Source organism: Panthera leo, chromosome B4, assembly GCF_018350215.1.
Source record: "Panthera leo isolate Ple1 chromosome B4, P.leo_Ple1_pat1.1, whole genome shotgun sequence".
In the NCBI taxonomy this organism is placed as follows: Eukaryota; Metazoa; Chordata; class Mammalia; order Carnivora; family Felidae; genus Panthera; species Panthera leo.
Genome location: NC_056685.1, coordinates 129,685,232 through 129,709,397, shown reverse-complemented (window position 1 = coordinate 129,709,397; position 24,166 = coordinate 129,685,232). Strand labels below are relative to the sequence as shown.

At 50.2% G+C, this 24,166-nt stretch overlaps 1 protein-coding gene across 1 annotated transcript; it reads left to right on the top strand.

Annotated features, from left to right (window-relative positions):
* The first annotated feature begins 1,219 nt into the window (after positions 1–1,219).
* APOL2 (apolipoprotein L2) lies at positions 1,220–7,249 on the top strand. Its single transcript, XM_042944669.1, has 4 exons — positions 1,220–1,248; positions 1,432–1,538; positions 2,469–2,589; positions 6,157–7,249. Exons 3-4 carry the CDS (start codon positions 2,477–2,479, stop codon positions 7,013–7,015), a joined length of 972 nt encoding a protein of 323 aa, XP_042800603.1. The 5' UTR covers positions 1,220–1,248; positions 1,432–1,538; positions 2,469–2,476; the 3' UTR covers positions 7,016–7,249.
* Positions 7,250–24,166: the final 16,917 nt, after the last annotated feature.

Here is a 24,166-nt window from a genome sequence, read left to right as displayed (position 1 = left end):
GAAGGCTCTAATGGCAGAGGGGCAGAGAGGAGGGATCAAGAGAGAGAATCCTAAGCGGGCCGCACACTGTCAGTGCGGAGCCTGACGCGGGGCTCGAACTCATGAACCATGATCATGACCTGAGCCGAGATCAAGAGTCAGATGCTTAACTGACTGAGCCATGCAGGTGCCTCCTGGCCTTTCCTTCCTGAGCCAAAGTCAGCTGCTCAACCAGCTGACTGAGCCACCCAGATGCCCCCAAAATGCCCATATATATTAAGACTCCCTTTCTTATTAATTATAACTACCTTTTTTCACCTTTATAGCTACCTTTTTTTCGTATATTTTGTCTCATTTGCCCTCATTTGAATATTATTAGGAACTCATGGCTTTTCACTGACTCAGCCTGGCCCAATTAAACATGATCATAATGATCATTATCTATTATTATTATTATTATTATTATTAGATGTAATTTGTTGGGACTTCCCCATGGGTGCCCTGTTGAGCACGGCCCTGAACCTCCCCGAAATCATCCTTGCCCCCTGGAGTGTGGACATTGCAGACCCGTGGAATCCAGGAATTCAGTTTTCCCCCGAGGAGTCTTACTACCTTTGAGTAAGAAACACCCATGGGTGCCTATGTGAGTGGGTGACATATTGCTAGGAAATATATCTGTTGAAGGTTAGAGTTCACTCTATTCTAGTTTAACTCATGTTATCATCCCACTTTTTTTTTTAACGTTTTATTTATTTTTGAAAGAGAGAGAGATAAAGAGAGAGCACATGCATGTGAGCGGGGGAGGGGCAGAGAGAGAGGGAGACACAGAATCCGAAGCAAGGCTCCAGGCTCAGAGCCGTCAGCACAGAGCCCGATGCGGGGCTTGAACCCACAGACCGCGAGATCATGACCTGAGCCGAAGTCGGACGCTCAACCGACTGAGCCACCCAGGAGCCCCAAACCTTCAAATAAGATGGCAACCCCAAGAGCACCCACCTCATGGAGTGTGTGTGACTAATCAGTGAGGGAACCATAAGGAGCCCTGCCCCTCCTAGATACTTGATCCACATTAGCTATCGTCAGTTAATAAACACAGATGTGCCTGACCTCGAGTAACTTCTAGAACATTCCGTCCCATCTTTTCTTCTGTGTTTGGTTTTATTGCCTCTATAGCTTCTCAGATGGCAGTCTCCCTCTCTGATTGTCTTCTCCTTGTGCCCCAACAGGACAGCAGGACTGTGACCTGGCTTGGGAACAAGCTGGAGTGAGGTGAGTAACCTTCCTTAAATAGCAGCCAGTAGAGGCCAGGAGACAGACAGACATATCAGGTTAAGTCCATTTTGGCATTTGTGACCTTCCCAGAGGGAACCACCGGGGACCTGGCCCCTTGCTGCTCCCTGTGGTCACCGCTGGCTCACACTTGACCGCACAATTTGTTCTCTCTTTCTCAAGGGTGAAGCGACCCCTCCTTCCGACCGGGACGCAGACGCAAGCTGGGGGGAAAAGTCTGAGATCCCACTGCTTGCACCATACCCAAGAAGCCCGTGGGCTCTGCCCAGGTAGTCACCTTCCAGATGATTCCCGGAATTGGGGGAGTGCCTCCAGCTGAGTTAACCCACAGCGGAATCAGTCCCTTGAAGGGGACTGATGAGTGTCCTGGGCCCTTCAAGAGGGACCAAGGGGGAGCCCCCACCCTTGGTCCGGGAGTCCATAGGGGCCCCTCCCTCCTGTCCTCTTCTCAGAGTCATGGCAAAGGTGCTCACTTCCTCCCTCCCCCTGCCGCCCATCCAATGACCCAGAAGTGAGGCCGGGTCAGCCCACAGGAGGTGGGGGACAGCAGGGGGGAAGGAGAGAAGGAAGGAGTCCTGAACTAGTCACCTTGGAGGCTTCTCCTGCCCTCTTGACCTGTCCAGCCCGGCTGGGGACGACTGTGGGGCTTTACCAAGCCATTCCCTCCAGCTCTCGCCCTGCGGCCGGCCTGACTGCTGGTCCGCGAGGGATGGTGGGCCACTGAACTGGACCCCAGGGTGGCCTTGGCCATCTCCCACCTGTGTGACCCGGGGTGCCTTGCCTAACCTCACCTGTAAAATGAGAATATTCCCTTCTGTTGTTGTAACGATCAAATATAATGTGTGTATGTGGTCTGGGCCGGGACCTGCCACACGGTATGCTGGCCCCGAGTTTCGTTGCTGTCCCCTCTACACGGACCCTGTCAGCTCCAGGTGGAAACCTCCCCTCCCCCAGCACCCCCAGGCTGCCACCTGCCCCTGTCTCAGGAATAAGCCCCCGACATATCAGATGTGAAAGCTGAGGCGAGGCCTGAGGGTATTCACCTCAATACCCCTGCCTAGGCCGGCTGGCAGTGAATACACAGATTTAGTGTTGTGGGTTCCCTCCAGCTAAGCCCCGGTTTCCTCTCTCCCTTAGCGAAGCAGGAAGAAGAAAAAACAAAACAACTCTTCACTTTTTTCTTTTTTTTCCCCATCCAGAGAGCGATATGGAGGATATCATTGAGTATTTCCAGGACTCAGTGAGCCGGGATGACCTACATCTCCTGCTGACTGACCATGAAGCCTGGGAGAGCTTCATGGCTGAGGCCAACTTGTCCAGGTAACCCCCCGGGGATGCCCCAAGGTGGTCCCCAGATCTCCGCGTGGCAGTATCCTCGGGCTGGGGTTGAGTGTGCTCCTTCTCAACAATCCGTGAGGAGTATGTCTCCCATGGCATTCGCTGGCAGGGAATGGCCTCGGGTTGAGAAGAGATGAGACCTGCAGAGGGCAAGTTAGGTGACCTTGGGCCTGAACCTAAAGCAGACCTATCTCTGCCTTGGTTTCTTCATCTGTTCAATTTTATCGGGGAGAAACCAAGATAATGTACGTAAAGGGCTTGGCATCGTCACCGACACATAGTAGGTGCTCAGTCAATGTTAACTTTTTATTTTTTTTAAGCTTGTTTATTTTGAGAGAGAGACAGAGACAGCACAACTGGGGAAGGGGCAGAGAAAAAGAGGGAGAGAGAGGGAGAGAGAGAGGGAGAATCCCAAGCAGGCTCCACATTGTCAGCCCAGAGCCCGACTCAGGGCTCGAACTCATGAACCATGAAATCATGACCTGAGCCGAAATCAAGAGTTGGACACTCAACCGACCGAGCCACCCAGGGGCCTCAATGTTAACTTTTTAGAAGATTGCCACGAAGAGACAGGGGCCAAGGGTCTTCTTCCTGGAGATGAGGGACCAGTCCGAAGAACGCTGACGTAGCAGTCTGTGCCCCTGGGCATTTGGACTAAAGCCTTCCCTCCCCATCTAAGGAGTTGTATGAATACCGCAGGATCCTGCTGGCCCACGAGGTGGAAAGACTGGAGTGGAGTTGGACCAAGCTGTGTTGGATCCAGACTCTATCTCTGTCCAGCCCTGTGTTTCTGGGTGTGTAGTCTATTAGTCGTTTGTTCAATGTAAACAGTAACTCAACCTGATAAGATTATGGCGAAGGCCTTAGCATGAACTGCAAGGTCAAAGGTGGGGGCCCAAGGGCAATCGTCTTGTCCAAAGGCCGGGATGGACAAGAGGATGTCTAGGTTGGAGGACTAGGTAAACTTGGGCAGCAAGGCTAGGACTGAGTGAAGCTCTCGGCACAAAACTCGAGGTCCTGGGAGAGGGAGAGGGGACATTTGTTCCCTTCCTTCTTTAATCTCCTCACCACTAGGCATGCAGGGCCATGGCGGGGAGGGGTGTTGTCTCCTCCATACTTTGCCTGGGAGCTGGGGGGGTCTTGACCACCATTTGGAAGCCTCTCCTCTTCTTACAAATTTTTTTTAATGTTTACTTTTGAGAGACAGAGTGACAGCATGAGCAGGGGAGGGGCAGAGAGAGAGGGGGACACAGAATCCGAAGCAAGCTCCAGGCTCCGAGCTGTCGGCACAGAGCCCGACGTGGGGCTCGAACTCACGAACCGCGAGATCATGACCTGAGCCGAAGTCGGATGCCTGCCCGACTCAGCCACCCAGGTGCCCCTATCCTCTTCTACGTAGAGCAGCCCCAGACCAGTGGGAGCGAATGTGACTCTGTGACAACTAGTGGCATCACAGGGGGCAGCTGCTAATTCTGTACTCAATTCTGGGGAGACGCACAAGTCCCCACCAGAGGGGAAAGTACTTCCTCCACCAGCTTGTCCAAATGCGGTCTTTTCAGGCTTAGGGTTTCACACAGATGGCTCTCCAAGTCTCTCGTATCTTTAAGCAATTTCATAAAAGTTGCACATAGCGTTGGTGTGCATGCCGACGAAGCTGTCACCAGCTAAGGTGTGAGGCTGATGACACCTGAGAGGTTGGGGGTGCTGGGTGGTGGGTCGGGAGTCAACGACGTGAACTGGAAGAGTCTGGGGGGGAACCAGGGTAACGGACGTCCTGCTTCTCAGTCAGTTGGGGCAGTCACTGGGCCGTGGTCCTCAAACCGCCGTGAGGTTGGATGATTCCCTGAAAGTGTTCACAGAGCGCACTGAGAGCTGTCACACTCAGTCACGCTGTCTTCCAGGCAAGGATGCAGATGGCCACGGGGAGAGACGCATGGGGAAGGGTCTGGGAGGGTTTCAGATGCGAAGCTTCCGTTGTCCTCCTCCGGACGTGTGACCGTCCTGCGTTCAATCTGTGACAGTGCAAATGGAGCATGGCCCACCAGGGAAGCTCACACTGTGAGACAAAACACTTTGACGTTGATTAAAAAGACGACTTAATTCAGGGCTGTGGCCATAGAAGGGAGATCAGGCTCTGCTCCGGATACAGAGCTGGGGATTTATAGCCGAGGAGCGGGGCAGGGGCGGTGGATGAGAAATCACTAAGAGAAGAAGGTGGACGACGCTTGCTAAACTGACCCAGCAGGGTTCTTGCTGAAGGCAGGTCAAGAGCTTCCACATCAGGGACGCCCGGGTGGCTCAGTCGGGAAAGCGTCCGACTCTTGATTTCAGCTCAGGTCACGATCTCGCGGTTCGCGAGATCGAGCCCCGTGCTGGGCTCTGCACTGACAGCGAGGCGCCCGCTTGAGATTCTCTCTCTCTCTTCCTCTGTCTCTTGCCCTCCTCTGCTTGTGCTCTCTCTCACACTCAAAGTAAATAAATAAACTTAAAAGAAAAAAGAGCTTCCACATCAAAGGTGGGATTCGATCAGATATCAAAGGTGATCCGTTATCAAGAGTGGGAAGATTCTCATTAAACTGACCTAACAGGGTTCTTGCGAAGCCCGGGCACTATAGGCTGTCACGGACAGGACACAGAAGGCCAAGGTCGACAGGCTACACAGGCACTGCACCTAGTCAAAAAGAGGGCCTAGAAGATCAAGGAGAGAGTCTTTTAGAGTTTTATGGGGGCCCAATGACATTCGCTGCATGGCTGACCTGTCTGTCATCTCCAGCCCCTCCTTGAGGTCACATCCATGCCTTTAATTTCTAGTGCCTCCGTAGGTCAGAACCCATAGCACATGACCCAAAGCCCCCATCGTACGTCGCGATGTCAGGCCAAAGGCCCAGGCAAAGGAAGACAGTCCTATCCTTCTAGGACCCTTACCATTCCAGGCAGGGGCCTAGAGGTCACTTCCCAGTAGCCAAGGGCAGAGGGCAGACCTCTCTGTGGGTAAGGTTCATCCTTCCGTACACACTAAGCTTCTCCGAACGAAGGTTTTTCTGCTCCAATGCCACTTCCCTTTGTTCATCTACAAACACTGTGGCGCTGAGAGTGTTGACCTGCCCTTGAGCGAGAAGCCATCTTTCCTGAATACCTACCAGTTGGGGCGCCCGGGCGGCTCCGTCGGTTGAGCGTCTGACTCTTGATTTGGGCTCAGGTCGTGATCTCAACGGCCCAGACCCTCCTTGGGATTCTTTCTTTCCCTCTCTCTCTGCTCCTCCTTCCCCCCACCCGCCCCTCGAAGTAAATAAATAAATACCCTTAAAAACACGCCTCCCACTTAGAGCATCTGAAGAGGAGCACGTATTCATTCCCTGGCTGAGTATGTGTTACGGAGCACGAGCAAGGTACAGAACGTGTGTCACATGGCAAGAAACATGCTTCGCATCTGTCAAACCCTTGTCCATTTGATTTGTAGTGCACGTTCTGCGGTCGATGCGGGAAAGATCGAATCAAGCCCACTTGACAGCTAAGCTTTTCCTAATCGCTTGACCTTCACCTTTCCAGGGAGGAGGCAGATGTGCTATACGCAGGTCTGTGTGAGCTAGAGGCAGACCTGTGCATGGAGGGCAGAGAGAGGATCCAAAGAGACCACCTGGAGGAGAGGTTTTTGAACGAGTATCCCCGGTTGAAACGGGAGCTTAAGGGGCAAATACAAAAGCTCCACAAGCTGGCGGACAAGGTTGACAAGGTACACAGGGGCTGCACCATCTCCAACATCGTGGCCGGATCCACCAGCGTGGTGTCTCGGGTCCTGACCATCCTGGGCCTGGGTCTGGCACCTGTGACATCAGGGATCAGTCTGTCACTCTTTGCAACGGGGGTGGCGCTGGGAACAGCATCTGCTGTGACCACTGTGTCCAGCAGCATTGTGGAGCACTCGAGCACGTTGTCCGCGGAAGCCAAAGCCCGTCGCCTGGCATCCGCTGGCGATAACAGAGGGGAGACCATTGCAAAGGCTCGGTGTCAGAACACACCCCGAATGTTTCCCGTAACAAACAGCTTCGTGCGAGTCCTGCGAAACATTGGAAAGAATGTTCGTGCCATCAGGCTGGCCAAAGCCGGTCCTCACCTAGCAGCCTGTGCCAAGAGGTTCATGACAGCTGGGAGAGTCTCAGTTCGAAGTGACAAGCGAGTGAAGAAAGTTTTTGGAGGCGCTGTTCTGGCAATGATCAGAGGAGCCCGGATCATGGATGTGGCCACCGTGAGCACCTCCCTTCTGGTGGATGTGGCCAACCTTGTGGAAGAATCAAAACACCTGCATCAGGGGGCAAAGGCAGAGTCGGCTGAAAGGCTGAGACAGCAGGCCCAGTTGCTAGAGAGCAAGTTGAAGGAGCTCAACCGGATGTATGAAAGTCTAAAGTAGGGCCCGGCCCCGTGACCTCCGAGCAGGGCAGGGAGCAGGGTCATGTGCGGGACAAAGGCATGGAGGTACCTCATGAGAGGGGAAGAGGGGGCCAAATAAAGTTTTTGAGGGGCGCTTGGGTGGCTCAGTCAGTTACGCATCTGACTCTTGGTTTCAGCCCAGGTCACCATCTCACAGTCCGCGGGTTCGATCCCTGACAGCGCGTTGGGGGTCCTCAATGACAGCGGAGGCTGCTTGGGATTCTCTCTCTCTCTCCCTCTCTCTGCCCCTGCCCTGCTCACTCTCTCTCTCTCTCTCTCAAAATAAATAAATAAACCTAAAAAAAATTAAAAAATTTTTGGAATGTGGTGTAAAGGAGCTTGGCATTTCTGTAGCTGCACACGGCGGGGGGGGGGGGGAGGGATTAATGCCAACGACAGGGGCGTCAAAGAGAAGGAAGGCAGGCGGAAGCTGGAAGAAGGAGGGAGGGGGCTAGAGAGTGAGGGGGATGGACCAAAGAGGACACGGAGGACATGGCTCAAGAGAGATGTGGAGGAACAAGCCGTGGGAAGGCCAGGAATACTACAGTTAGAATTGTTGGCGTATGGAGAAGTGCCTCTCTGTTGACCCTCCCCATGGTTTGAGGGACATGCCAGCGAGGACGGACTCCCCCCTTGCTGAGGGGACTCCAGCCCTACCTTTCCTGTCTCGACCCACCTTCATCTTCCAGCAGGCTCACCTTAGGTAGACGGCGACTTCCTCGTGACGGTTGGTGGCCGCGACAAGGATGCTGGCCGCAGTGCTGGCGGTGGGGACGATGGCAGTGGGGTGGGGGAAACGTTTGGCAAGTTGCTGCTGCTCTTAGGGACCAGGGCACACCGAGACACCGATGAAGGTCCAAAGGCTGAGTTGGAATAGTGGTTGATTTGGGGAAAAAACAAAAAACAAAAAAGGGAAGAAAAGCGAAAGACGCCAGCAACAGGTCGAGGAATCTTGCCACAGGTCGAGGAGATCAAGCAGCTTGGGGCCAAGAGACATCGCCTCTCTGAGCCTCAGTTTCCTCATCGTCTGGGGGGGTGGGGGACAGTACTCGGCAAGGTGGTATTTCAAAAATTTTTTTTTTAGTTTAGAGAGAGAGAGACAGAGTGTGAGCGGGGGAGGGGCAGAGATTGAGGGAGACACAGAATCCAAAGCAGGTTGCGGGCTCTGAGCTGTCACCACAGAGCCCGACACAGGGCTTGAACTCACAAACCACGAGATCATGACCTGAGCTGAAGTCGGATGCTTAACCGACTGAGCCACCCAGGCGCCCGGCAAGATGGAATTTCAGATTCATGTGGCCCTCCCAGTCTTGTGTTCTATAAGCTACTTCAATAAATGTGGACTGATACAGCAGGCCTCTGTTGTGTTCATCGAGGGGCTCGCCTGGGCTCTGGACTTCCCTTCCCCATGGGCTTGTCTTCTGGGCTCTCAGGGAACAAGTCCTCCATTGCTTTTTCCTCAGACCTCAGCACGCTGCAGGCCCCACTGGGACACCCAGGGGGAGCTTGTCCACATCGGGCTTTGGACTGAGCACAGGTGTTTTCCTCAGCTGGTGTCCAGAACCTGGGATTGAGTGATAGATGACCGTGTTTCTCTAGTGGGCAGGAGGGCCGAGTCTTGAACCCCACCGACTTCCTCCTCCCTCCCTCCCTCATGGAATGTCAAGCATGTCAAGGCCTTCCCTTCCCCACCAAGGAATCATGGCGATTCTCTCTCTCTTCTTTCTTTCCCAGACCCCACCTGACATCCCTTCTTCCCAGAACTGCCTTGTTCCAGTTCTCTCCCAGCAGGGTGGAAGGGAGGAAACTCCGGCCATCCTTGTCGTGGGGCTGGTTGGATAAATGGCGGTCCTATGGGTTCACCAGCCCAGCCATCAGATTCTAGGGGAAGGCGCAAAACACTTCGCCGAGCATTCTGGTCTAGCTGTCACCCAGGACTCATTACCAGTGATTTTCTGCACGGGGGTTAAAGAGAAGGATTCGCCAGGTATTTCCCCAACGTTAAGTAACCTAGCCCTTGATGTCTTTCCATGTGCCTGTTGTGCCTTGTCCAATTATCTAAGGCTTTACTCAAAACAAGTGGTATTGCTATTTCAGGCTTCCTAATCTTTGGCGAGTGGAATAATTCTTGGCTCCGCGGCCTGTTATTTTCCTCACCGCCCTTCATTCATCCCGTTACAGACCAGAACTGTGATGTGCAACCCCTCTGCTGTGTTCCCCAAGAGGTAGAGAGCACTCAAGGCATGAGGTTTGACGCCTTCGGATGGTTAGCATTGGGTATGGCCAGGAGCAACAGAGCAGCCACCACAAATTCTGTTCTTGGTATTCTTTGAAAAAAATTTTTTATGAGTTTATTTATTTTTTGGAAGCGAGAACAAGGGAGGCGCAGAGAGGGAGGGAGGGAATCCCAAGCAGGCCCACGCCGTCAGCACAGAGCCCAATGTGGGGCTCGAACTCACGAACCGTGAGATCATGACCTGAGCTGAAACCAAGAGTCAGATGCTCAACCGACTGAGCGGAAACCAAGATCATGACTTGAGCTGAAACCAAGAGTCAGATGCTCAACCCAGAGGCCCCTGTTCTTTGTTTTCATTGAATGTCATCCGCCAACAGGGAAGGAACTGGGTGGGGCCAGCCTCTGAGATGAAAGATCATAGGACACAGGGACTGTCCTTCCCCATCATACAGTGACCGTGGATGTGGAGAGTTCCTGGTGTCTGCCTCAGCCGCAGGACGGTGGACCCCAGGGTTGTATCAGTGAACCAACCCCGGGGGCTGGGGGCCCTGATCCTTCAGATGCTGTGACGTCTCCACTATCCTTCAAGTAGCGAAAAAATCTCAGTGGGATTGTTAAAAACCCAGCAGCTAAGAATTTGAAAGGTTCATATGTAAGCATCTGGTGGCTCAGAGGGTCAGGAGACTGGTTTAGAAGACAGAGTTTGTACTTGTCATCAGAATGCGAATGCTGGGAACGTCTAATCCTGGCACATCGAAAGATGATGTGTTAATTGAGCTGAACCCGCGGGGAGAAAGGCCGAGGGGTACACAGCAGGCTGGACAGATGCAACAGGCAGAAATCCAGCTGGCCCCTCGGAGGGCTTTTGAGCTGGGATCAGGAAAGACAGCGGTGTCGAATTGCTGCTAGATCTTGGAAGGGGCAGGGTCCAGAGAGGATGAAGGGGACACTAACCCCCACGAGGGAGACGAGATAGAGAAAATGGCCCCCGCAAGGGAGACGAGATAGAGAAAATGGCCAAAGGCACTTTGCAAGGCTAGAGATGAGGGTTTGATAAGAACCACGGAGGGAAGGCTAAGCTCCGAGCAGATTTGAGTAGGGAGATCAGAATGGAGTGTTTCAGAAGTGAATTCGTGAATTTCATGGTGACAAGGACATAGCTGGGGAAGTGAGTCTGCACCTTGAGAAGCAAAGGCAGGGGGACGCTGGGATGTCAGAGGGACAGCGGTCAGGGAGGTTGGGACACACTCAAGGGGCTGGGCGTGGGAATCATGGGCGGTGTTTGGGTCCGAGTTGGGTGTTAGGCTGGTGGCAGATGAACTCACCGACAGAATCGCCCGGCTCCGGGAAGTGAGGGGCCAGATTTGTTTCCATGACAGAAGCTACTGGTAGATCCAGAACTTCCTGGCTTCCTGTCTCCAGTGTGGTGGGCCCTGTGTGGTGGACGCCAGAGGCATGCGAACAATGGGAAACCGGGGCCTACACCCTGAACTACAAGGAAGGAGGGCGCTCTGACCCAGAAAACAGGGCCGACACTACCCAGGCTTGAGAAGGAGCTGGACCACCTTAAGAAACCAGATAAGGTGATCCCTGGGCCTGTATGAAATGAGACCAGGGGCCAAAGAGGAGCCACGGAGGGTGTCCGAGGCTTGTCTCACCTCCACATGGAGGAGAGGTTACTGGAAGGAATGTTACCACAGCAGTCGCATGGGTCACCCAACGCCTGGAAACTCAAAGGCCCAAAGATGTGTGACTTGGGGAAAGGGCCGCCGATGGGGTGTGCTGGCCTCCTGACTAGAGTCCTACCCTCTCCCCCTTTGCTACACCTTGAATTTGAGTTCCACAGCCTACTGGTCTCTTCTGAGTTGTCCTCGTGTTCATCCAGTCTGCCGGAGCCTTAGCTCACGTGAATGTTGAAAAGGTGTCCCAATGGGGCCTGCACCCCTCCCATGGCCACATCTGTCCCCGGGGTTACAGAGCTGTCTAGCCAATGACAGAAAGAATGAGGAGAGGGGACCTGGGTGGCGGTTGGGTGTCTGACTCTTGATTTCGGCTCAGGTCATTGATCCCAGGGTCGTGGGATTGAGCCCCACATCGGGCTCTGTGCTGAGTGTGGAACCTGCTTAAGATTCTCTCTCTCTCTCTCTCTCTCTCCCTCTGCCCTTCTCCCCCTATTGCACATGTGCTCTCTCTCTCAAATTTAATAAAAGAAAAGGAAAGGAAAGAAAGAAAAGGAAAGGAATGAGAAAAGGAAAGGAAAAGAAAAGAAAAGAAAAGAAAAAAAGAAAAGAATGAGGAGAAAGCATTGTCCCCAGTAGAACCTAAGGAGTGACCTTTGGTGTCAACGTTGGCAGGACTTTTTTGTTTGTTTGTTTTAATGTTTATTTATTTTTGAGAGAGAGAAAGAGAGAGAGGCAGTGAGCAGGGGAGGGGCAGAGAGAGAATCTGAAGCAGGCTCCAAATTGTCAGTGCAGAGCCTGACGTGGGGCTCGATCCCACAAATCGTGAAGTCATGACCCGAGCCGAAGTTGGATGCTCAACCGACTGAGCCACCCAGGTGCCCCGGGCAGGACGTTTTTATGTGGCTGAAGAAGTGGACCTGAAAGGCCAGTCCCCCTGCCATTCATTCATTCATTCCTTCATTCCATCAGTCATTTGTTGAACACTCATTGATACCCTCCCCTTCTGTGCGCCTGGCACTTGCAACGTTCTGGGGACATAAAGATCGGACAAGGTCCCATCCTGTCTGGAGCTCAGGAACCAATGGGGCACTCACGTGGGCACAGTGCAGGAGGGGGAGGGGGGCTCCCAGACATGGCCTCTCCGTGTTCATTCCGTCCCTGCCCCTCCCTCAGCCCTTGTGCTCCAGCACCCCTGAAATGCTGGTAGCTTCCCCCACATCTCCTGGGATGTTCCTCCTCTTTTCTTCGGCTAGTGCCCAACCGTCTGCCAGTTTACACGCCTGGTCCTCCTTCACCTGGCCGCCTCCTGCTTATCCTTCACGACTCCCTCAGCTCCTCAGACCCTCGGTGGGGATTCTAACGCTCCTCTTCTGGGCTCCCACAATCCCATGGGCTTCCTCTGGCATGACCTTGGCACAGCATATTCTCATCAGCTGCTCCATGAGCGTCCCTTCCTGCTGCAGGGACCTGGGCCGCTCTCTGCACTCCCCGGCTGCTGGAGATGTGGCCGTGGATGCTGTCGGACCCAAATGCAATGCGTGTAACAGAAAGAGGGCTGGCTCGGCTTGCTTCTTGTCAACAGAATCGAGGTAAATTTGTACATATGACAAACTACATCCAACTCAAGTGCACAACTCAAGAATTAAAAATAGAACTACCCTACAACCCAGCAATAGCACTGCTAGGAACTTATCCAAAGGATACAGGAGTGCTGATGCATAGGGGTACATGTACCCCAATGTTTATAGCAGCGCTTTCAATAACAGCCACATTATGGAAAGAGCCCAAATGTCCATCAACTGACGAATGGATAAAGAAGATGTGGTTTATATATAATGGAATACTACTTGGCAATGAGAAAGAATGAAATCCTGCCATTTGCAGCAACGTGGATGGAACTGGAGGGTATTATGCTGAGTGAAATAAGTCAGGCAGAGAAAGATAGATTTCATATGTTTTCACTCACATGTGGGTCTTGAGAAACTTAACAGAAGACCATGGGGGAAGGGAAGGGGAAAACTAGTTACAAACGGAGAGGGAGGCAAACCATAAGAGGCTCTTTAAATACAGAGAACAAACTGAGGGTTGATGGGGGGGGCGGGAAATGGGCGATGAGCATTGAGGAGGGCACTTGTTGGGATGAGCACTGGGTGTTGTATGTGAGCGACGAATCATGGGAATCTGCCCCCAAAACCAAGAGCATACCGTAAACACCGTATGCTAGCCAACTCGACAATAAATTCCATTAAATAAATAAATACATACATACAATACAATAAAGGACAAATAAAAAATGACGGTTGAACTGAAAAAAAAAAGCGTATTATTCAGAAAATTAAAAAGAATTTTAACAGCTGAAGCTTTAAACACCATCACGATACAGAACACATGTATGATCCCAAAAGATCCCTATTTCCAGCCCATTTCTCTCCCAGCCCCAGGCAACCCCCGATTGGTATTTTGTCGCTATAGTGACGTATATAAATTGCATGTACAGCGTGGAAATACTATGCAGAGAGAATTTCCTAGAATTGTATATAAATAGAATTACATAGCGTTTCCTGGAATTGTATATAAATGGGATAATGTAGTATATATTTGTACATACTCTCTTTCCCAGCGTAATGCTTTTGAGATTCACTCGCATCGTTGTGTGTATCGCAGTTCATGTTTTAAAACTGATGAGTGATGCGTATGGATATACCACATTTTGTTTACCCTGTTCACAGACATTTGCATTCTTTTCTATTCTGTTCTGTTGTTCTTTTCAAGGTTCTCTTTTTAAATCATCTCTATGCCCAACGTGGGGCTCGAACTCATGACCCTGAGATTAAGAGTCACACGCTCCACTGAAAGAGCCAGCCAGGCGCCACCCCCCCCCCCCCCACCCCGGGGTTGTATCTAATATGAGGCCATTGTGAACAAGGCTGCTTTGTCCTACTCTTGGATGGGCATGCTTGCGTTTTTCCAGGGTACGTGCTAAGAGTGAAATGGCTGTGTCGTATGGTAGGTGAATGTTTACCTTTTGGAGAACGTGCCAAGTAGTTTTCCAAAGTGGTCGTACATCTCAGGCTCTCCTCAGTAGTTCATGACAGCGCGGGTTGCTCCATATCCTTGCCAGTCCTTGGAATTGGTAGTCTTTTCCATTTTAGCCGCTCTGATGGGAGTGTCGCGGTGCCTCCCTGATGTTTTCATCTGCATTTCCCTGATAATAATGATGTCGGTGATCTTATCATGTGCCTGTGAACCATTCATCTATCTTCTTTGGTGAAGTGTCTGTTTAAATCTATTGCCCGTTTTAAAACTCGAGTTGTATTCTTATTACTGAGTTCTCAGAATTTTTAGTATATTCTAGATACAAGTCCTTTGTCAGATGTTGCGCTGAGATGGTTTTCTCCTGTTCTGGGACTTCTCTTCTCCCTCTCTTATTGTTTTGTTGAAAAACGGAAGTCTTTAGTTTTTATAAAATACAATTTTTATCAACTTTTGTCTTTTACGGTTCGTGCTCATTGAGTGTTTTCTAAGAAATCACCGCCTGGCCCCGAAGTTATGATTTTTTCTCCCACGTTTTCTTCTACAACTATTAAGTTGAAGCTTATGCATTTAGCTTTTCTTCCTTAAGTTTATTTATTTATTTTGAGAGAGAGAGAGAGTGCAAGCAAGCAGAAGAGAGGCAGAGAGAGAGAGAGAGAGAGAGAGAGAATCCCAAGCAGGCCCTGCACTGCCAGCATGGGACTTGAACCCACGAACGGTGAGATCATGACCTGAGCTGAAACCAAGAGTCAGATGCTTAACTGAGCCACCCAGGTGCCCCCACTTTGTTGATCGTCTTGAAGAACTAGCTTTTGGCTTTGATAATTTTCTCTGTGGTTGGTCTATTTCCTACTTCATAGGTTTCTGCTCTCATCTTCATGATCTTCCTTCCTTCGGCTTACTTAGAGTTTAATTTGCTCTCTTCTTTCTCGCTTCTTGATGTATCTTTCTAGATTTTGATCTAGAATCTTTGGTCATTGATTTTACGTTTTTCATATTTTCCAATATAAACATTTCAAGCTGTTGCATTCACTTACTGCTACCTCTGTAACAAGTTACCACACACTTGATGGCTTCACACAGCAAATTTATTCTCTTAGAGTTCTAGAGGACAGAAGCCTGAAATCAGTCTTGCCGGGCTAACGTCAAGGTGTCAGAGGGACTGGTTCTTTCTGGAGGCTCCGGATGTGAATAAGCTTTCTTGCCTTTTCTAGCTCCTGGAGACACCTGCATTCCTTGGCTCAAGACCCCTTCCTTGCATGACTTCGACCTCTTGCTTTGATCATCATACCTCCTACTTTCTCTTCTATAGGCAAATCTCCTCCTTCCTCCCTCTTATTTTTTTTTTAAAGATTTTATTTTTAAGTAATCTCTATGCCCAAAGTGGGACTCAAACTCACAACCCCGAGATCAAGAGTCACGTGCTCTACTGACTGAGCCAGCCGGGTGCCCCCCTTCCTCCCTCTTACAAGGGCACTTGGGATTACATTTTGTGTCCACTCATATAATCCAAAACAGTCTCCCTATTCAGGATCCTTGACTTCAGCACATCAGCAAAGTCCATTTTGCCATATAAAATAATAGTCACAGGTTCCAGGGATTAGGACACGGACATATTTGGGAGAGCCATCATTGAGGCTTTCACCACTGCAAACATTATTCTAAGTAATGCTTTTGAAGCATCCCGCCAATTACTATACATTGTCTCTCTCTCTCTTTTTTTTTTTAAGGACATGAGAGAACCATAGTTATTTCACTTGGACAAGCATGATTCCTTTGCAGGCTGAACACGAAAGCTCACGTGAGGAAAGTACCCGCAACAGCAGAATTCATGTGCTTTTGTCCATGGGGAGCAGGGAGGGTCACAAAGTGGTTTTCAAAGACGGTTACCCTTCAAGCAGAGTTGAGACCACGAGCTTTGAAATCTCTGATTTATTTCATTACATTGTCTCTTCATTTTAATTTAGTTCAGTATATATATTTTTAAGTTTCCCTTGAGAAATCCTCTTTGACCTATGGATTATTTAGAGGTATACCTTTTTATTCCCAAATGGTTGGGATTCTCCTAGATATCTTATTTTTTATTGATTTTGAATATAGCTCAGTCGTGGTCAGAGCACATTTTTTGCATGATTTAAATCCTTTAAATTTATTGATACTTAATGATACAGCAAATGGTCTAGTTTGGTGACCATACCATGTGCCCCTGAAAAGAATGTGTATTCAGCAGTCTCTGTGTTCAGGGTTCTACGAATAGCACTTAGTTCTAAATAATTAATAGTGTTGTTCAGATTCTCCATGACTTTACTGACTGATTGATTGATTGATTGGTCTATTAATTCGTAAAAAGGAGGATGTTAAAATTTCCAGCTGTGAGTTTGTAACTTACTCCTTTATTTGTATGTATTTTTGCTTCATGTATTTTGAAGCTCTTTTATAGATGTGTACACATTTTTTGTTATTATGTTTCCCAAATGAATTGACCCTTTCATCATCATGAGATGTCCCTTGTTATGTTTGGTAATGTACTTTGTCTTAAAGTCTATGTTATCTATATTAAGAAAGCCATCCCTGCTTTCTTATGCTGATGGTTTGCATAGTATATATTTTTCTATCCATTTACTTTCAGACGTCTCTTTATATTTAATTTTACATATGTTTGTTTATAATCTTTTTTTTTTTTTATTTTTTTTCAACGTTTTTTATTTATTTTTGGGACAGAGAGAGACAGAGCATGAACGGGGGAGGGGCAGAGAGAGAGGGAGACACAGAATCGGAAACAGGCTCCAGGCTCCGAGCCATCAGCCCAGAGCCTGACGCGGGGCTCGAACTCACGGACCGCGAGATCGTGACCTGGCTGAAGTCGGACGCTTAACCGACTGCGCCACCCAGGCACCCCTATAATCTTTTAAAAAATGTTCATTTATTTTGAGAGAGAGAGAGAGAGAGAGCACATATGCCAACAGAGGAGGAGCAGGGAGAAAGGGAGAGAGAGAATCCTGACACAGGGCTCAGTCTCACAGACCATGAGATCATGACCTGAGCCAAAATCAAGGGTTGGATAATTAACTGACTGAGCTACCCAGGCGCCCCTGTTTGTTTATAATCTTTACATGTCTCTTATAGACAGCACATGGTTGCATGTTGCTTTCTCATCTATTCTGATCATCTCTGCTTTTTATTGGAGTATTTAGCTTATTAACATTTAGTGTAGTTATTGATATGATTGGACTTAAGGTGACTATTTTATTACTTGTTTTCCCTCTTTTCCGTTCTTTGGCTTTCTCCTTTATCAATTTCCTGTCACTTTCCATCATTCATGATTACCCTGAGTTCTGTCCTCTGGTTTCCATTTTTCCAGAAAGATGGCAGGCCTTTTATCAGAGTTTCAGCCACTTGGAGTTGTGCCACAATCATACCCGCTTTCAAGGAAAAGCTGACAAAATGGAGAACTCACTCTTTGTCCATCACTTAATCCATATTGACTCCCCCTCAAAATCTGCCTGCTTTTGTTCATTCTCCTGAGCTCTGAAGTGGTCATTTTGTACGTTGTCCAAAGTGTATGGCTGTTATCTGCAGGTGGTTCCACTTGTTAGGAGTTGAATTGAAATTATTTTTTGGGCTTTAGGTCCTTTGCTGACTTGCTGTGTGCTCTTGAGCAAGCCACTGCCACTGCCTTTGTCTCAGTTCCCTTATATACATAATGAGATAATTCTGTCCCTACTCAGAAATATATGATAAAGAAATAAATAAATTGCAAACTGTGTTGTGCTCTTCTGTGATAATAACATTCATCTTTCTTCTCTGTCTTCACAGGCTATTAAGGGTCCAGGGTGCCCCATGATGTTTATCCTGGCACAACAGTCTTTTATAGTGAGAGTGAACCTAGACCTCTGTATTCCCACCCCACTCCCATCCATTTCCCCTTGGAGATAAATCAGAACAATTGAGACCACCAGCTTTGGAGTCAGACCTGGATTTTTACTTCTCTCTGTATCTCTGAGCTCTTGGGCAATTTGCTCTCCTCTCTGAGCCTTGATCTCTTCATTTATAAAATGTGTACCTCCCTCCCGGAGTGGATGTGGGAATTCAATGTGAAACTGCTTGTAAAGGGGCTCCCAGGTGGCTCAGTCGCTTAAGCGTCGACTCTTGGTTTTGGCTCAGGTCGTGATCTCGCAGTTGGTGGGTTTGAGCCTCGCATTGGACTCTGTGCTGGCAGTGCAGAGCCTGCTTGAGATCCCCTCACTCTCTCTCTCTCTTTCTTCCCCCTCCTCAAAATAAATAAATAAACATAAAAAAAAAAAAAAAAAAACGAAACTGCCTGTAATGACCTTAGCCCACTAAGCCTTTAACAGCTGACTGCCGTTCTCCACAGCCATCGGGCAGAAACAGGTTCGCTTCCTTTGGTACCTTCTGAGTTACTGTAATACTTGCCACTCTCCCAGCTTCCTCTGTTTCAGGAGAAAGGATGTGTAGTCAAGCAGAGATAAGCTGCTGCAGGAAATCCAGGTTCTCTGGACACAGGCTCCCACAGCCTTCTGTGGCCATCCACACATCATGGCCACCAACTCACGCTTTTCAATTTCTACTTTTATTCGAAAACTATTCACCTCTCCCTACTTGAGTCTAGGCCTTGCGTAGATGCTGGGGACATAGATGCACCGGAGAAAAACCACCGTGTAGTCACCAGAGTCTAGTAGAAGGAGACAGACAAGGAAAGAGGCATATGGCTGGATTTAAGCACCCACAGGTACCATGGAAACACCGAGCTGGTGACAGTCGACTCTGCGCGGAGGATTCCGGAGTTTCTCCAAGGAGGTTTTGTCTGCTTTAGGCTTTGGAGGACGACCTAGATCTTTCCAGGTGATGGAACCAAGTGTTCCCAGTGGAAGGAATGCCATGAACTCACACACCTGGATGCATGTCGCACACAGGTGGGCCCATGGCATTCACCACAGCAATCAGGCCAGCTGTTTCTTTTTTCTTTTAAGTTTTATTTATTTATTTTGAAGGGGTGAGTAGGGGAAGAGAGAGAGAGAGAGAGGGAGAGAATCCCAAGCAGGCTCCGCACGATCAGCGCAGAGCCCGAGGCGGGGCTCGATCCCACAGACTTCGAGATTGTGACCTGAGCCGAAATCAAGAGTCAAACGTCACCCAGGCGCCCCTCAGGACAGCTCTTTCTGATCTGACACCGCCTGGGTGGCAAGATCCTGAGCCACAACTGATGGGGCTAATGAAAAAGCTGGGTTGTGAAAGACACCTCAAAACTTACGGCACTTTGTACCTGGAGCACCGGCCCAAACCATACGGATCTTGATAAAAATTCCTCCCCAATTAAACCTCCACCAGCATTTAGACCTGTCATCACAGCCAGTCAACGCGTAGCAGCCTGAAGCCCCGGGGTTTCTGATCCTTCCATCAAGAGGGAAGTCCTGGGGAGCTTTTGCTTTTAAGAGAAACCATTTTCATCAAAATTAAAATCAGATCCAGGTGTAGCCTTCTCGATCAACCCATCATTCCACCACTGTGGGAAATGACTTCACAGCTTCCTCACCTGCGCTCAAGCTTCGCAGGAGAGTTAACGTCGTGGAGAGCCTGGAGGTCCTTGGACGCGCTAACCCAGCCCCAACCTGCACAGAAGGGGGCAACAGGGAGCTGTTCAGGTCTGGGGGCGACGGGAGAAGAAAAAGGTGGTCCTGTGTGTCCTGTGGATTGTCAGTGTTTGCTGTGTGTGTGTGTGTGATCGTGGGAAAACTTGCCCCGGATTTGTTCCAAAAGGTCAATTGCTGGAGAACCCTGCCTGATACTGACATCATTCGACTGGAGGTATTTGAGTGAAAACAAAGGCAAGAATTGCGTTCACTGAAGCCACGCGCTCAGAGCCGGGGGTGCCCTGGGTGTGGGGCTGCGGCCGGAGTGGCGTCGGGAGGGAACTAAGCCACACAGCCAGGTGGTGCCACGGCCTGTGTGGCCAGAGGAGAGGCCCCAGCAGGTCTGGACGTGGCCTCTTCTGAGTTGCCCAGCCGAGGGGTGGAGCTGAAACTGACTTACTCCTGTGTGATCTGTTTCTTTTCCGGGTCATCTTGGACATTAGAAGGAGGGTGTGGTTATAACTCAGTCAACTGGGCCCTCAGATTGGCGACCAGAATCTACAGAGGCGGTAACAGCCACACCTCCCCCGTCAGTGATCCCTGAGGGTGTGGGGTCAGGCGGAGGAGGAGCATGGCCTCCCTCTCACCTCTTCCCTGAAATAACCCTTGGCAAACAGGATTATTGCCCCTGTTGACAAACGGAGAAGCTGAAACATGGGAAGTTTGGGCGATTGGTCCAAGTTAGCAGATCCTGGGTTCAAACCTCTGACCGTACTTTGCAAGTCCGCACGCCCCTGAAAGGGAGTTGGGGGAGACCGAGAGTTCTCTGGGCTCTGCACGGGATCCCGGACCACTTGGCGCATGGCCAGGTGATGCCCAGAAGGCAGCGGCTGTGGGCACATGCTTTTCTCTGGCCCCTAGGATCCCTGGTAAGAATGGATCCTCATCGGCCTACCTATTCCTGACAGGTGTAGCGCCACTGAGTTGCCTCGATTTTCTTTTACACGTTGGAGGCAGCGCTGGGTAGCAGCCGGCTCTTGAGGGAGGACTGGCCTCTTGGGAAACCGCCCTGCCTGGTCTGTTGGCTTCACCTTCCCTGGCCTCCAGTGAGGGCCAGAATGACACCGGCAAGGGTAGGCACACGGAAGGAGTGACATCCGTGGCAAATGGAGAACACAGAAGGTTCCTTTCCTAGCCACCCAGGCCAGCCTGCCCACTCAGCCACATCAGCTCGCTGGGGCTCGCTGTGGAAGCCCACAGAAGTTTTCTCACCGAGGCCAAGGTGTCTGACAGGCCCGCATCCCTCCCCGGAAGGTCACAAAGGATGTGTGAGCAGCTGGTCAGGGGGGCAGGGTGTGAATTCACAAGAGCAGTAGGAAGAATTTGTTTGCTGTTTGGAAAGGCTTTGGGCCAGCGGGTCCGCCATCATTTCCTGCCGATCCCACATTAGGGGGAGCCTGATAGTGGGGTCTTGACTTAGTCTGAGGAGTCAAGGGTTGAGGAGGATGGGGAAGGAAGTGTAGTGAGAGTATTGGAGGCAGAGGACCCACACCTGCAAAGGCCTGTGGCTGGGACGGGGGACACAGGAAGACCTGAGGCCCAGAGTCTGAAAGGCAGCCGGCGTCGGCCGCTCAGGCTCCCCTGTGCCAGGACTCCTGCTGAATCTTCTGGCAAGGGCTCTTGCTCCAGATCTGGGGCACTGGGGGCACAGGACGCCACCGGCAGCCTCCGAAGGGACGGGAGGTGGCGCTGTTGGCAAAGGCACAGCTGCTATGGGAGCGGGAGGACAATGCTGGCGAGCCGCTGCCTTTGACGTCATCAGTGACAGGAGGGGCACAAGTCAGAGCAGGAAGGGGCTGACGGCTGGCACAGGGAAGGGAAGAGAGCACACCAGAGATGCCGCCTGGCAGGGGGCGGGGGAGGGGCTCTCCCAACTATCAGGAGAACAGGCCTGGGATCCAACAGGGCAGGAGGGGTGGAGCCAAAGAAATACCCCTTTGTGACTGTTTTGCCCATGAACCAGAGAGCGGGGGAAACAGGCCACATGCAGCCTCACCACCCGTGTTGAGAGCCCGGGGTTTGCCTGCAGAACAGAATGGTCTGGGGGCTGTCCGGGTAGGTCTAGAAGAGAAAGGCGCTCGGCACTCCTCTGGCCTCAGCCCTGCACCTTGACCTATGATCAAACTCCCCCAAGGCCCCTGTGTCCCCCCCGCCCCCCGCCTCCTGCACCCCTCCCACTGTCTAGCCATCCTTCTGGGCGAGGCAGGGGCTCTCGAGGGCATCGTGGTGGCTAGTAGGGTCATTGGCTACATTTTCCGCTTTCCCCCCTTCCAGGCGTGAGGTGGATTTACTCTTCCTGTCCTCCTTAGGGTGGGGCGGGAGGTGTAACCCGTTCTGGCCAGTGAGTTCCGAGTGGAAACGATATGTGTCATCTCTAAGCCATGGCATTTGGTGTTGATATAAGAACCTTTTCCCCCATCACGATAACCAGCGGTGTCCAGAGACTGGCTGCCCCCTTCCTCAGGGCCCAGGAGGAAAAGGTCACAGGAGCAGACTTGCACCTGACCCCTGATGGACATGTGGCACGAGCAAGAAGCAAACTCTGTGCTTGTAAACCAGCGAGGTTTGGGGCTTGTCCCGCAGGATCGGCTCTGCTCTCCTGGCTGATGGATACAAGCAAAGGCCCTGGAAGTCGCGGCGCTGTCCGTAAAGCAAGGTGCACACCTTTAATTTCTTATATAAACGAGAATGATGATTAACCGTAGTGAAAATCGCTTACTGAGGCCTAACTACGACTCAGGTATGATGCTAGGCTCTTTGGCAAATGTTTTCTAATGAATCTCCACCATAGCCCCAGAAATCGACATCGTCGGCTTGCTGGGTGTAATTAGTCTCATTGTAGAGATCAAGGGATTCAACCTCTCGACTGAAGGTCAAGACCGTAGCTAGTAAGTGGTAGAATTGAGATGAAATGCAGGGTCCTCTGACCCCGTAACCCTTAATCTTTCATATATATATATATATATATATATATATATATATATATATACACACACACGTATATAGTGTGTATATATATATACACACACGTATATAGTGTGTATATATATAGTACTGTATGTATGTACATACATAAATATATATACACACAGATATATATATACACATATATATAAATTATATATATAAATAGAGAGTCTATAAAGTATACATATAAAGGAGACGAGGTCTATCAAGAAAAAAAACCCATGCATTTTAAAAAGAAATTATCTCTTAACAGGAAAAACATGAGTATCTGCCTTTTTACTAAATTGAACATGAAAGACGATCTTGCCGCGCCGAACAAAGCCGCTGGCTCTCTGGTGTGATGTTTGACAAGGGGATCGCCGTTCATTTTCTCCTCTGATTGGGCTCCCTACCAGATAAGCAGCGGCAGGCACCAAAGGTGAAGACGAATTTTAAGAGGACAATGTTGTCCGTCATTTCAAATTTTTATGTACAAGATAAGAAGCAGCTGGCCTCATGCGTGTTTGCAGTGGAGTGGTCTGAGCGCTTCCCGCAGGGGTGGCTGTGGGGAGAGAAGACCCAAGCCTCCCACTTTCTCATCTGCTCTGCCTGCCTCCAATGTCCTTCCTCTCACCCCTGACCTGCTAACGCATGAGGACCCAGCTCCACTGCGGCTGCTCTGGATGTCCTACTAGTCCTTCCGGGCTGAGCTCCATCACCCCGTTGTGACATGTGGAAGTGACCTGGGCATGCGCGGGGCGGGGGGGGGGGGGTGTCTCAGACCCTAGACACGAGCTCCTCAAAGGCAGAGGCATGCTTCATTCTTTAAAAAAATTAAAGCTTTGGGAGCCTGGATGGTTCATTCGGTTGAGCGTCCGACTTCGGCTCAGGTCATGATCTCACAGTTCGTGGGTTCGAGCCCTGCATTGGGCTCTGTGCTGATGGCTCAGAGCCTAGAGCCTGCTTTGGATTCTGTGTCTCCCTCTGCCCCTCCCCACTTGCAATCTGTATCTCTTTCTCTCTCTCAAAAAGAAATAAACATTAAAAAATAAAAAAGAATAAATGCTATAAAAGCAAACACACACACAGATGCAGCACACAACCAGCCGGTTTTCGACTTGGAGGTTATAACTGCCAGTTGTATTTTATTGTACCCAGTGGGGTTTCTTCCTCCTCTTCAATATCCCACCCAAGATATTGACTTTGCTACAGTCAAGACGCAAAACGTTTCCATCCCCACAAGGATCCCTCCTGTTGCCCTTTTATAGCCACGCCCACCTCCCTCCCACCTCCGCCCCCTCTTTTTCCCTCGCATTACCGACCTATTCTTCGTTTCTAGAATTTTGTCCTTTCAAGATTGTTATATAAATGGAATAGCACAGTATGAAACTTCCAAGGATTGCTTTTTTATATTCAGTACGATTCACTGGAAAGTCATTTCGTTTGCTGCATGTATCAATAGACTGCCTGCTCCTTCTGACTGCCGAGCAGTTTTCAGGTGTGGATTATCATTTACCTATGGAAAGCCTCCTTCATTTTTTAGGCACCAGCACCTCTTGGACAGATATTTGCAGGCAAAAAGA

Excerpts from the sequence above, each read along its gene's own strand:
- APOL2 (XM_042944669.1), top strand. The coding sequence starts at position 2,477 with ATGGAGGATATCATTGAGTATTTCCAGGACTCAGTGAGCCGGGATGAC. Across the intron at positions 2,590-6,156 it reads GCTGAGGCCAACTTGTCCAG|GGAGGAGGCAGATGTGCTAT; the intron begins GTAACCCCCCGG and ends TCACCTTTCCAG.